Source organism: Phacochoerus africanus, chromosome 2 (genome assembly GCF_016906955.1).
Source record: "Phacochoerus africanus isolate WHEZ1 chromosome 2, ROS_Pafr_v1, whole genome shotgun sequence".
NCBI classification, from domain to species: domain Eukaryota; kingdom Metazoa; phylum Chordata; class Mammalia; order Artiodactyla; family Suidae; genus Phacochoerus; species Phacochoerus africanus.
Window position 1 is genome coordinate 92997488 of NC_062545.1, and position 13539 is coordinate 93011026.

Here is a 13539-nt window from a genome sequence, read left to right on the forward strand (position 1 = left end):
ACTCTTATTTTTCATGTTCTTGCCTTTTTTATGTATTCCGTTTCCGAGGAATATCTTATTCTAACTGATGCCTTATCATTCTACTGACCTTTATATCCTTTGTGTCTCATTAATGATGTCTTTTCACACTTGAATCTTTTCTGAACCCCCCTAGTCATTGTTGTGTGTCTCTCAAACATTACTTTCAGAGCATCCTCTGCTTCTATTCTCTTACTTATTTATAACACTGTGTGGTATTTCTCTGCTTTCTTTGGGAGTCTCTCCATGATTCTAAGCTCTGGGAAGAAATCATTTAGATTTCTCTTTACTCACTGCAGAAGCCCTGGTGACTATTAATGTACTTGATATATTCCTTGGGTTCAAGAATATCTGTTGTTGAAAGAATGAAGGACAGAAAAAATGAATGGAATGTATTTACTGTGAAATGGCTTTGTGTGTAGAGGAAGTTACAGATTTTTAAAAACAGCTGTTCATAATGAAATATTACCAAAAACAAACCAATTAAAAGGAAAATATCACAAAAAAATCCCACATTCATAAAATTATGAAATCTTGGTAAAAGCAGGGAGAACCCAAGTAAACTCTTCTTTCATATGACAAAAAAATACTCAGCTTCTATTTCTTTCTAAGTCCCACTTTAAGCAGGAATAAATGTGATTTACCAAAGAAATCCAGCTAGAATTCTCATAGTCTGAAGGAGATAAAGGCAGAAAAAATGTCCTAATCTCATACTTACTTTATCTGCTCTGTATTTTATTGAATGCATGCATCTTCCTTCATATATTTATTCATTCAATCTTTATCAGATATTGTACACCAAGTCTTGTGATACTGGAATTTATAAAGTAGGCAATTACTTTATAAATTCTATTTATTTAATAAATTGAAATTCCTATCTGATATTAAAATATAATTTGAAGCATCACTCTTTCTGATTGATTTTTTAGCATAAGATTGTTACACAATCAATACAATAGGATTCTGAATGCTACAAGGAAATTTGAAAACATGGTATAATATTCCTTACCTCTTAGAAGTTAAATGGCCCATTGCTTTTATATTCCTAAAGTAATTTTGTATCACATCTTGAGTTAATATATTACCATTAACTATTATATATAAAAATGAGCAGAGTTATTAATGAACTATTATAATTTATTTACATATGAAATAATACAGTCTATGCAATAATATACATTTAATATATAACATATTAAACATAACATATAACATACATATGTTATATATTATTTATTGGCCTCTCACACTTTCTCACTCTCTTTCATTGTATATGTGAGAGAGTGTGTGTGCGTGTGCGTGTGTTTGTGTGTGCGTGTATTCAGTATTTCTGATTTGGAGTTTTATTATTATTGTTTGTTTCAATAGCAATAGCAATAGCAATGCCTACCTCTATGGATTGTTATAGAGATTACTGCTCAATATCAATGTTTGGTATTTCATTTTTTTTTATTAAAATGAAAGCTTAGGAATCTTTGATTGGGGTTTAGGATAAGGATGGTAAAAAAAATGCTAAGCCCCAATTTGGTAGAATATTACCAATATTCCAAAATTTATCCTGGACTAGAGTTTTCTTCTTTTTATTGCAGTCATATTTTTTCTCTCCCTGCAGAATCTATGATTTATGGCAATTATTTTTTTTTCTTTTAATATCATAGAGATTCTTTGCTGAGATCATCAACAATATCCTTTTGACCTTTGCATAAGTTTAATAAATATTAGGCATGATGCGCATTTTATTTATTACTTGAAATAGCTTGCCAACTACAGAGTTTCCTAATAGCATTTTTCATCTGGGCATTTCTCAAGGTATATATGAAAGGATTTAACATGGGAGTTATCCTAGTGTAGAACACTGAAACTGCTTTATTGATAGGTAAAATAGCTGCTGGTCTCATATACACAAATATGCAGGGCACAAAAAATAGGAAAACTACTATAATATGGGATACACAGGTAGAGAGGGCTTTTTGCCTAGTCTCCAAAGTCTTTGTCCTTAGAAAGTGCAGGATGACCACATAGGAGCCAATCAAGAGGAGGAAGTTTAACATACAGAGAAATCCACTATTGGCAGCAACAAAGAGCCCTAGAATGTGGGTATCAATGCAGGCAAGATTGAGCAAAGGGTTCAGATCACACATAAAGTGATCTATGATGTTAGGACCACAGAAGGGTAATCTGAATATGAAGAGGATCTGTTTGAATCCATGAAGAAAGCCTCCCATCCATGAAACTCCCATTAATAGGTGACACACTCCACAGTTCATAATAGTTGTATAGTGCAAGGGCTTGCAGATGGCCACATAGTGGTCATACGCCATCACAGTAAGCAGGATGATCCCAGTACCTCCAAAGAAATGTTCCCCAAAAATTTGGGTCATGCACCCATTGAATAGGATAGTCTTCTTTTCATGGAGTGAATCTCTGATCAGTTTAGGGGTATTGACAGAGGAATAGCAAGCATCAATAAAGGAGAGAGAGGCCAGGAAGTAGTACATGGGGGACTCCAGTAATGGGCTAGAAGTAATGGTGACCATGATGAGCATATTTCCTACCGCAGTGAAGATGTAGATGACAAAAAAAAACACAAAGATGATTTTATGCATCTTTGGATTTTCTGTGAGCCCCAGTAGAACAAACTCTGTTACGTTATTCCTGTTCTCCATATATTTCATGTTATGCACAGCTACAGTGCCTGAAAAAAAGGCATCTAATACATCATAAATTCCTAGGGTCTACTGAAATCTGAATTCTTATAGGATTTTTTTGATATAGGAAAAAAAAAGTTTCCAATTTCTTGAAAATTACTCAAATTCTTTCCCAGTGTGGGTGATGTTTAAAATGTAGACACGAGGAACTTAGACCCAGAGGCAGAAGAAGTTCTGTGTACAATTAATGATGTGAGATACTTAGAAACCAAGGTGAAACACTCACCTAGAGTGGCATGTTAAGTATGAAAAGAGAGGGAGAGAATAGATGTAAAGCTGTAAATGTAAAGCTAAGGAATTTTCCCTCCATTCTAAGAAATAGGAAACCAGGAAGAGTAACTGAGAATATGAGTGTAGAATGAAGAAGGATTGGAGAAAGAGACTCTTGGATAGTAAAGATGTTTGTATCACTTGGGTAAAGTGGACTGGGATTCTGCATGGGGATGAGAGACAAAGAAAGGAACCCTAGTAGTGGACTATTTGTAATAATTGACCTAAAGTGTAACGGGATATTGGTGATGGGAAAGCAAGATAGAGGAGGTACTATAATCAAATGAGAAACATTTCGCCAAAATCCAATAACTTTTTTTTTTCTTTTTAGGGCTGCACCTGTGACATATGGAAGTTCTCAGGCTAAGGGTCAAATCAGAGCTATAGTTGCCAGCCTATGCCACAGCCGCAGCAACATGGGGTCTAAGTTGCCTCTTCAACCTACATCACAGCTCATGGTAACACCAGATCTTTAACCCACTGAGCAAAGCCATTGATCAAACCCACATCCTCATGAATACTAGTCAGATTTGTTAACCTCTGAGCCACAAGGGGAACTACCCAATAATTTTTATAATAGCTAATGAATATACTTTTAATAATTGATTTCTATGGGAATGATGTGATAGTAACTTGTGTGGATAGTATTATTTCATCCATTTTACACATGGGAAATTATCTCAAAGACTAATATTGATAGTAATATTAATTATCATATAAATAAACATTTCATGATTACTTACTGTGCTCCAAGTGTATTTGCCAACCTTTGGTTAACTAATCATCAGTACAAACCTGCAAAATTATTACTACTATCATTTTATACTTATTTTACAAATCAGTAAATAGAAGCATAGAAAAGCTAAGGATCCTGCCCAAGATCAAGCAGATAATAAAGATCAGAAACATGATTAGGTCTATGAAATCTCAGAGCCAAGATTAGATCAGATTATAATTTTTACCATTTTTTCCTCCAAATTCTTAGCACATGCCCTTTATTGTTATGTTGTAGTAAACAATGTTAAACTAGTAAACTTCTTTTGAAATGACCATAATAATTATAAGTGCTTAATACTACTTCAGAGTCAAGCATATATAAAACAATTTCATCAACAGACACACAAACATGTACACATGCAGAATAACATATTGTAATTCCAAAGTTTTAATAAGTATGTGTTATTGCTTTATTTAAGGTCCATTTTAGCTTTGCTTCTCCCTCACCCCATTTCTTGTCCCCCCCCAATTTCCCTCCAAAGAATTTTTCCACAGGCTCTTCTTCAAAATATTGAAAATGACTACCCAGTGATGAAATATAGTGTTTTGAAAATCAGAAAGACTAGATTAGAATTTTGCCTTTTCCCCTTGTGACTGCTTAATTTGGAGTACATTTTATGGCACCTTACATTCTGTTTCCTCTTATATCAAGTGAGAATCATATTGTCCACCTCACAGGCTGCTATGAGAATTGATTGAGGAAAAAATAAATGAGCATAGCTACCACACAGTTATGGACAAACAAAGGCACATCACTTACTTTTATGACTATGCACCAACAAGATAGGAAGAATGGACATTTTGAGCAGTAATACTGAGAAACATTTAACCATGCAATAAGCTGAGGATGAATGATCTCCGATTTTGCTTTTAAAGGCACCACAGAGACATGTATTATCTCTAGCCATTGGTCCCAGGAAGAGTTATTCATATTTGTGTTTGGATTAAATAGCTGATAATGTACAGCATTTAACAGATTTATGTCTTTGTGTGTGTGAAGTATATTTAAATTTTGTTTTCATTCTCATGATAATTTTAATTATTAAAGGAAGTGTCTTGTGGCAAAAGAAGAGTATCTGGTGTTAGAGAGATGGATCCTACAAATTTCTTAAACACTATGAGCCTCAGATTTTTCATTTGTCAAATTAGGTTAATAATATTTACCAACTCTCTTTTGAAGAATGGGGTGAAGATGAAATTCTATTTGAAGTGTTGAGAATAATGATTACTATGTATGGAAAGTCATAATCTTTAATAAGCATCAGCACTATTGAAAAAAAAATTACCGTCTGGTTCTAGATGATCTAAATGATAGTTGGGGCCTCAGAAATAATCAGATCTTCAAATTGATATTTCTTGGGTAAGGTAACTTTCAAGATGAAAAATATGACACACTCAGAAAGAGAATATGATGGACAATTCAATAGCAGATCAATAGTAGATAAGCAAGTCTTTTTTAAATGTCTTTCCTTCTAGTCTAAAACCTGAGTGATTTTCACAGAAAGCCAAAGTCTTGAATTTAGAGTGAATTCCTTTGGAACCTATGGAAAAATGATGTCTCTGGTCCCACAGGTAAGAGGCAAAAATAGTGGTGGAAACTCATTCAAATGGGTCATTCTACCCTGATGAATCCTGTTCTGGAGCTGTAAATAACAACAACAAAAGTTCAAGGACCTTGTGTTATAGATACTATTGTCTCTCCCAGGAATTAATTACCTTCTTTGATGTAAAGTCTGTGTCTTAGAAGCAGATATTCTAGAGACATACTGAGAAACATTTATTCTTGAGTGGGGAATTATATTCCCTACACTTGGAGCCAAAATATGTGAACTTCCTTTGTGTATTAGAACCTGACTTTCTAAGAAAGGGGAAAGTCATGTGAATAGCAATGATGCCATAATTCAAGCCTGGGGGTCTTGATGTAATTAAGCTGTGGACTCATGTCAGAAAGACAGCTTCTTTCTTATCCATATTACTATTTTTCGGGAAACCAAGTATTGATTGTTGGGGGGCTGGAGCAGTGAGGGCAAAAAATTAATGGCAGTCACTTTAAAATACTTGGCTCAACACCTATTCACATTTATCAGAGAGTTATGAAAATAACAGATACTCTAAACATATCCCAATAAATTATTTCTTGGAATGATGTGATGGCCATTATGAAATCAAACACAAGCATGGTTCCACATTCTTGTCACTTGGCATTACTCTTTTAGTTACTCTAGGAGGTATGTAGAGATACATTATTGAGGATTTAGTTTACTTGTACTAATGATGTTTTTTAATATGTTGTTATTGACCATTTGTGTTCTTTATTTTCTGAAATTTATTTTTAAGTTTTTACATGATTTGAAAATAGGAGTTCTGAGTTTCTTATTACTAAGTTGTGTTTTATTATATATTCCAGATATAAATTTTTGTCATATTTATTTTTGATATATATAAAATGAATATAAACATGTTTATGTACAAAATTTTAAACATTCATATATATGCATTTCAAAATTTTGCATACATATTTACGTAATTTTCCCCTAGTCCATGGATTGCATTTTCATTTTTAAGATGGATGGTATCAGATGAGCAGAAGATATATATTATTGATGAGATTGATTTTTTTTCTTATCATTCTTATTGTGTAATATCTAATAAATATTTATCTACCTCAAGGTCAAAAGTATTCTAGGATTTTTATAGATCTTTAACATTTGGGTTTCTGACTCATTTTGAGTTCATTTGTGTATAGCATGAGACTCATTTTTTGTTTGGTTGGGTTTTTTGCTTATGAATGTCCACTTGATCCAGAATTTGTCAAAAAAAATCAATTCTTTCTGCATTGAATTACCTTGATATCTTTATAAAAAATCATACATTTAAGCCTATTTATAAACATTCTGTTTCAATTATGTGTATTTTTTCCTTACAGCAGAATCGCACAGCATGTTCATGGGAGTGTTTAATTTTGGTAGAATAAGTTCTGCAACTGTGTTTCTTTTTGAGACTGATTTTTCTATTACAGATTCTTTTAAAATTGTATATTTTTAAACAAACTTCAAAATAGGATTGTCAATTTCTTCAAATACTCTATGGGATATTTATTGGAATTGCACTGAAATTATAAAAATTGGTATTATAAGCATATTAAGTCTGTTAATTCATCAAAATGGCATACATCTCCCATACATGTTTACTTTCAGCAATTTTTTTATTTTCATGAAAATATTAAGTATGTTTCTTATATGCATCCCTCTAACTTCATATTTCTAATGGTATTTTACATAGCTTTTTTTAAAATTTCAATTTCTAATTGTTGGTTTTATGTAAATACATTTGAAATTTTATTTTATTTTATTTTTTTCTCTTTTGACCTTTTAGGGCTGCACCCGGCGGCAGATGGAGGTTCCCAGGCTAGGGGTCTCATCAGGGCTGTTACTGCTGGCCTATGCCAGAGCCTCAGCAATGCCAGATCTGAGCCATGTCTGTGACCTACACCACAGCTCATGCAATGGTGGATCCTTTAACTCACTGAGCAAGGCCAGGGATCCAACCCCCAACCTCATGGTTTCTAGTTGGATTCGTTTCCACTGTGCCACAATGGGAACTCCTGAAATTTTATATTGGCATTGTATCTTGTGACTTTATTAAATTAACTGTTTACATCTATTTGATTTTTTGTAGAGCCCTTAACATTTTCTACATATATAATGATGACATCTGCACATAAATATATATTTTTTAAAAATTTTTTTCTTCTTTTCATTCTTTTTTCTTACCTTATTTCAATGGCTAGAATCTAGATTAGAATGTAGAACAGAAATTGGGAGTTCAGAGACTTGTCTTGTTTCTAATCTTGAATGTATTTTCCATTTGTGTGATGCTAACTGTAAGTTACATATAGATGCCTTTGTTCAGATTGAGCGAATTTCTTTCTTTCCTTCATTTTCTAAAATCTTTTTTGTTTCATAAATCTAAATTGAAATTTATCAAGTTGTATGCATCTATTGAAATGGTCATGTGATTTTTCTCATTTATTCTGTTATTTTAGTGATATAATTGATTGTTTTTAATGTTAAACATTTTATTTCTGGTAATGATAAATTATTATTAAAATTTTTGACAGATTTAATTCAGTGGTAGGATCTTTGTCATTCTCTTTCCTGTAAAACGACTTAGCACTTAGGCAATACTGGTTTTATAAAATTATGTGCTTAGTGTTTCCTATTTTCTGAAAGAATTTATGTAGAATTTGTGTTTTTTATTTTAAAAATAATTTGTGGAATTTAGAAGTTGAAGTTGTTAGGCTTGGGGTTATTTTTGAGAATGGTTTTAACTACAAATTTAATATCTTCAACTAGTACAAGATGACTCAATTATTAAATTCTTTTTTAGCCAAATTTTGCAATAAATTTTTAACAATTGATTTTTACATTATCGGATTTTCTGGTTTAAATGTGCTCATGGTATTTTCTACCATCGTGTTAATGTCTTTACAATCTGAATCTGATGCAATATGTGCTTTCATTGTGTATTTGAGAAATGCATCTTTTATTTGCCTCTTGGTCTCTCTTCTTTCTATTCTTCCTCTCAAACAATTAATTCAATTTCTTTATTTCAAAATTCTCACTTGTGATTGTTTTTAACTGAGGCAAAATTTGCATAACATGAAATTCATCACTTTAACTACTTAAAATGTACAGTCCTTTAGATTTTAATATCTACACAGTGTGGCATAATCATCACAGCTTTCTAATTACAGATCATTTTCATCATCCTATGCCAATTAAGTGGTCATTTATTATGTTACCATTTATCCCTCCCCCTAGTACCTGGGAACCACTAATCAGGTTTCTGTTTCTATGAATTTGTTTATTTTGGACATTTCATATACACAGTATCAAACAATGTATGCTCTTTTGTGTTCTTAGCATGTTTTTGAAGTTCACTCATGTTATAGCATGTTCTTCATTCATCTTTATGATGGAATAATTGTTTATTGTATGGCTATACCACAGTTTCATTTTTCATTCTTTTAACTTTTGAACACTGAGTATAATGTTAGCACTGGTGAGCTTGCTGTACCTGTGACAGTGCTGTCTAAAGTGCAGGTGTATGAAGATCTCCTATGGAGCCAAGACTTTGATCTCAGGGTCTTTCTGCAGTGACTTTGGCTGTAGGGAGTACATTGGACACTGCCTTGTGATATAGGCCCTGTGATGACAACGTGAAGCAGTGGCTTGGTACCAAGAGGCAGGATGCAGAGCTAGTACAGCCTGGGCTTGGTGGGTTAAAAATTCAATTCTGACCCAAGGAGACAGTCACAGGAATTGGCAACACAATATAGGTGTGGTCAGTTAAAGTCAGAAATATGTCAGTGGTCTGATGCAATGACAGTTCAGAACCTCAAGTCGAGACTGGGGTAGAGGCTTATAGCAGTGGCAGTGCAAACTGATAATGGTGAGAGAAAGCTACACCCTGGGGCCAGGGTTTGGGCCCAGAGCAATGGCATCTCCAGCACTATATGATGAGGTACTCTGCTCTTGCTATCCCAGAAAATAGGGTGCTGATTGTTGGTCTCACTGCAGAGATAGCACCAGTGCCAGGGAATAAATGCAAATGTTGGGGACTCCAAGTTAGCTCCATCCAATGGGATCAATGTTGCTGAAGAATACGGGAGACCTCTGTGGCAAAGGCTGCAAATATCCACAATGGTGAAGCCTTAGCGGGCTTCCTGCTTTCCTCTTTCATTTTTACTGTGGGGTAAAATTCCTTTGATGAGATGCCTCCTGGTGCAGAGTTGCTCTGGATTGGGATATGGAGTGACACAGGTAATATGCTTCTTATACTTTTCTGTGTGGCTTTCCTTGATTTTTGAGCTCCACAAAGATTTGCTGCTGCTTCTTTGTAATCCAGAATTTTCCCTGAGGTATTTTATTTGGTTTGTAGTTATGTTTATTGTTCCTATTTTTTGGGGGGGAGGGCTGTGAGCATTGGGGTCTCTTAGATTTTCATCTTGCTGATGTCATGATCTTGTATATATATGTGTGTGTATGTATATATATGCACAGACATATATATACACACACATATGTATACATATATACACACACACATACACATAATAGCTATATAGATAGTGTATGAGTGAATTTTTTAGGATTTTTTATATATAATATCATGTCATTTGTTATTGGAGGTAGTTATACTCCTTCCTTTCCAAGTAAAATGCCTTATATTTATTTTTGTTTTTTGTTTTTGGCTGCACCCATGGAATGCAGAAGTTCCAAAGCCAGGGATCAAATCCATGCCACAGCAGTGACCTGAGCCTCTTCAGTGACAACATTGGATCCTTACTTAAGCTGTTGAACCACATGGACACTCTTCCTTTTATATATTTTTAAACCCAATGTCTCTGCTAATAATCTTCCATAACATGTTTAGTTATTTGAGAGAGATATCCTTAAACTGTTTGAGCAAATAATAATATAGTTTTAGATTTAGATTTTGCTCAGAGCTTTGCATAATGTCACTTCCTTAAAATATGTTGAGGCTTTTTTTTTAAATGATCTAATACCTAATTTTGTATGTACTCATCTATGCATTCCAGTAATATTTATTCTTTGTTAAGTGTATGATTTTATTAATGCATCTGTATTCTTTTAAATTGTGGTATTTAGATCTTTTATGTTCTTCCTCACTTCCTGCCTGCTTTACCTTATCAATAATTGAAAAAGAAACATTGAATTGTCTACTGTGAAGGAGGATTGATATTTTCTTCCTGTGGATTTATTTATCCTTGATTCATGTATTTTAAGGCTATATTATTAAATGCATATATGAGTCAGTGTCATGCAGCAAAGGGAAGACCCAGTCAAACACCATAACTATAGAAATTTATAGTAAGAGATCATTTTAAAGATGTGGACAGTTGCAGGAAAGCCACAGGGAACATGCAATAACCTGGAGCTAGTAAGAGTTGAATATAGTACAGTACAGTGAGTGTCCAGAATGGGCAAAGAGAAGTGAAAATTAGCAATTAAAAAAATGAAAACATATTATAAAATCAAATTAACCTTTGAAATAACCTTGCATGGGCCCATAAGGATCACCTGCTATAAACTAAGGACTATAATTTATTCAGCTTATTGCTTTTACTTTGTGTTCACACTCCTCTCCCTCTTTCACCCAAGAAGAGAAAAATGGCAAAATAAGCAAACAATAAAAAGACAACTAAAAATAAAATAAGGGGAAAAATAAGTATGCATCATGAATTTTCCCAATTCTAAATATCACCCTAATACTAGATAGCACAGTAACAGAAAATGATTTATAATGGGATGGTAAAGAATGTATTGCTTATTAAACACATAGTATGTTATCATGATAAACAACAAAGACTTTAGTCTTTGAGGAAATATTCTAGGAGAGGAGAGAGATAGAAAAGCAAATACCCATAATGTTTCATCAGTGTTCTAACACAACAGAAAATATTGGATCATTAACCTGAAAACCCGTAAGAGAAAAATTAAAGAAGTAAACTTTAAATTTATGTATATATCCACTCTAATAGTATTTGCTTTATTTTTACAATGACAACCACATGCACATTGGCTGCAGTAAAGTGCCTGTGGGAATTTTTCCCTCTGGTCCCTCTCGTGCCTTTTAATTCAAGGTATCCACAGCAATACTTTCCTAAACATTTATTTTGGATGGAGGATTCATGAGAGAATAAGAGGTATTCCACATCTATTTACTATTTCATAAAACAGTCACGGAAAAATAAAAGGAACCAATCTGAAGAATTTCACTATTTTCAAATTTTTTTTTTAATTTCACAGAGGTAAGCAACCTGACTGATATAAATGCATATGTGTATGAGTACATGTTTGTGAGTGTGCATGAGTATGTTTTCAAATTGGGAAAAATAAGTGGAATAAATATCGGGAAAATAACTAGGATTTTGAACAGCACAAAAATTATTTTGTAAAAATTTTTGACCTTAGTAAATTCAAATTTTTATGTTCAAATTACTCAGGAAAAATTTCCCTAGCAGTTGTTTTGAAGAGAGGGCACTCAGGAAAATCTAGGTGGTGATTTGATGATAAAATGAGGGGTTCAAGATTTTACTTTTATCAATGAGAGCCATTTAAGCACAAAAAATGAGCTTCTGAATTATACAAAAATAGTTTAGATACAGAATTCCCATTAATACTTGTTTAACTTCTGGTTCTAGTTTCCTTATTTGCAATAAAAGGGCTATAATACAATTATATATACCTCATCAGATCATAGTGAAAATAGAATGGTTAGTACTTGGAGAGTATTTAGTGAAGTGTCTTAGAATATATTATTATTAGTAGTGTATGGAATTTAAAACGTCACTCTAAATATATCAAATAACTAAGCACATAATATTCAGTTTTCAACTTTTCTTTATCATAGATGTGATAATTATTTAAAGAAACAGAAAAAATCACATCAAGTTGCCCTTGATGGATTTTTACACTATTTATATACTCTCATGTCCTTAGCCAAAAATCCTAATTCCCAGTAGTTATATTTAGATGTTTATTTTTTTCACACTGTAGTTGACCTATCCTTGCCAACAATTCCTCACAGAGATTTTTCTCAAGATTTTTAAAGTTTGAAAGGGAGAAAAAAATATGGAGAAACTCTTTAACTGAAAAGTTTGTAAAAAGTGAACAATTCCTTACTCCCCAAACCCTGTGTATCTAAGCGTTTATTTGTGTAGAGTATCAGTGTGTACCTGTGTGTGTGTGTGCGTGGGGTAAGAGAGAGAGAAAGGGGAGAGAGGGAGAAAGAAAGAGAGAGAGAGAGGGAGAGAGAGAGAAAGAGAGAGGGAAGGGGAGAGGGAGGACAAGAGAGAGAGAGAGAGAGAGAGAGTGAGGGAGAGAGAGAAAAAGAGAGAGGAGGCACCCAGATTATCTATGCGGTCTAAACAAAGACCAGGAGGTAAATGATTTGAGGATGAGACCTGAGATATTTCTGCATAAGGCAGTTGTTTCAGAGAATTCTACAGACACTGACAGCTTTGGAGGATGTTTTTCTATACAGGCCTGCGTTTTTGCGTCTGATGTTCAATCACACATTGAGCAGCACGGATCAGGTGTTAAAGATGCCCAGGCCTATCAGTGTTCAAGAAACATTCTATTCCAAGAGCTGCAATCTAGTTTTTCTACAGTTTTCTTATACAATTTAATGTTATCGTTAAAATCATTTATGTCCCTTAATTGATCAGATTCTTCCACATTAAAAAATCCTATTGTGTCTCATCAGGTTCTGAACCCTGCTAATATCCATGAGGATGAGGGTTTTATCCCTGGCCTCACTCAGTGGGTTAAGGATCCCAAGTTGTCGTGACCTGTGGTGTAGATTTCAGACGTGGCTCGATGCCATGTTGCTGTGGCATAGGCTGTGGCGTAGGCTGGCAGCTGCAGATCCTATTCAAACCCCAGCCTAGGAACTTCCATGTGCTACACATGTGGCCCTAAAAAAAATTACCAGCTTTGGATAATTTCATTTTGTACATAAAGATGCTGTTTTCTAAGCTCTTTGAACCCAGAACAAAGTTACAGCTACAGTTATGTTTCTTCCTTATACTTTTATGTCTAAGATTCTTTAATCAATCCCCTTGGGCAGAAGATAAAAATCCATAGTTAAAACCAATAAACTGATGAAAATGCTGGTGCCTATTTCCTTTCAGAATGGTTAGTTGCTCTCCAAATATTTGTGAGAGTAATGTTTTATG

At 33.7% G+C, this 13539-nt stretch overlaps 1 protein-coding gene across 1 annotated transcript; it reads right to left on the minus strand.

Moving 5' to 3' along the window:
* Positions 1 to 1754: 1754 nt before the first annotated feature.
* LOC125121068 (olfactory receptor 4C46-like) lies at positions 1755 to 2696 on the minus strand. The gene has a single exon (XM_047769384.1). It carries the CDS (start codon positions 2691 to 2693, stop codon positions 1755 to 1757), a length of 939 nt encoding a protein of 312 aa, XP_047625340.1. The 5' UTR covers positions 2694 to 2696.
* Between the last annotated feature and the right edge of the window lie 10843 nt (positions 2697 to 13539).

Bases quoted from the DNA above. Each gene is read 5' to 3' on its own strand.
- LOC125121068 (XM_047769384.1), bottom strand. From the start codon at position 2,693: ATGAAATATATGGAGAACAGGAATAACGTAACAGAGTTTGTTCTACTG.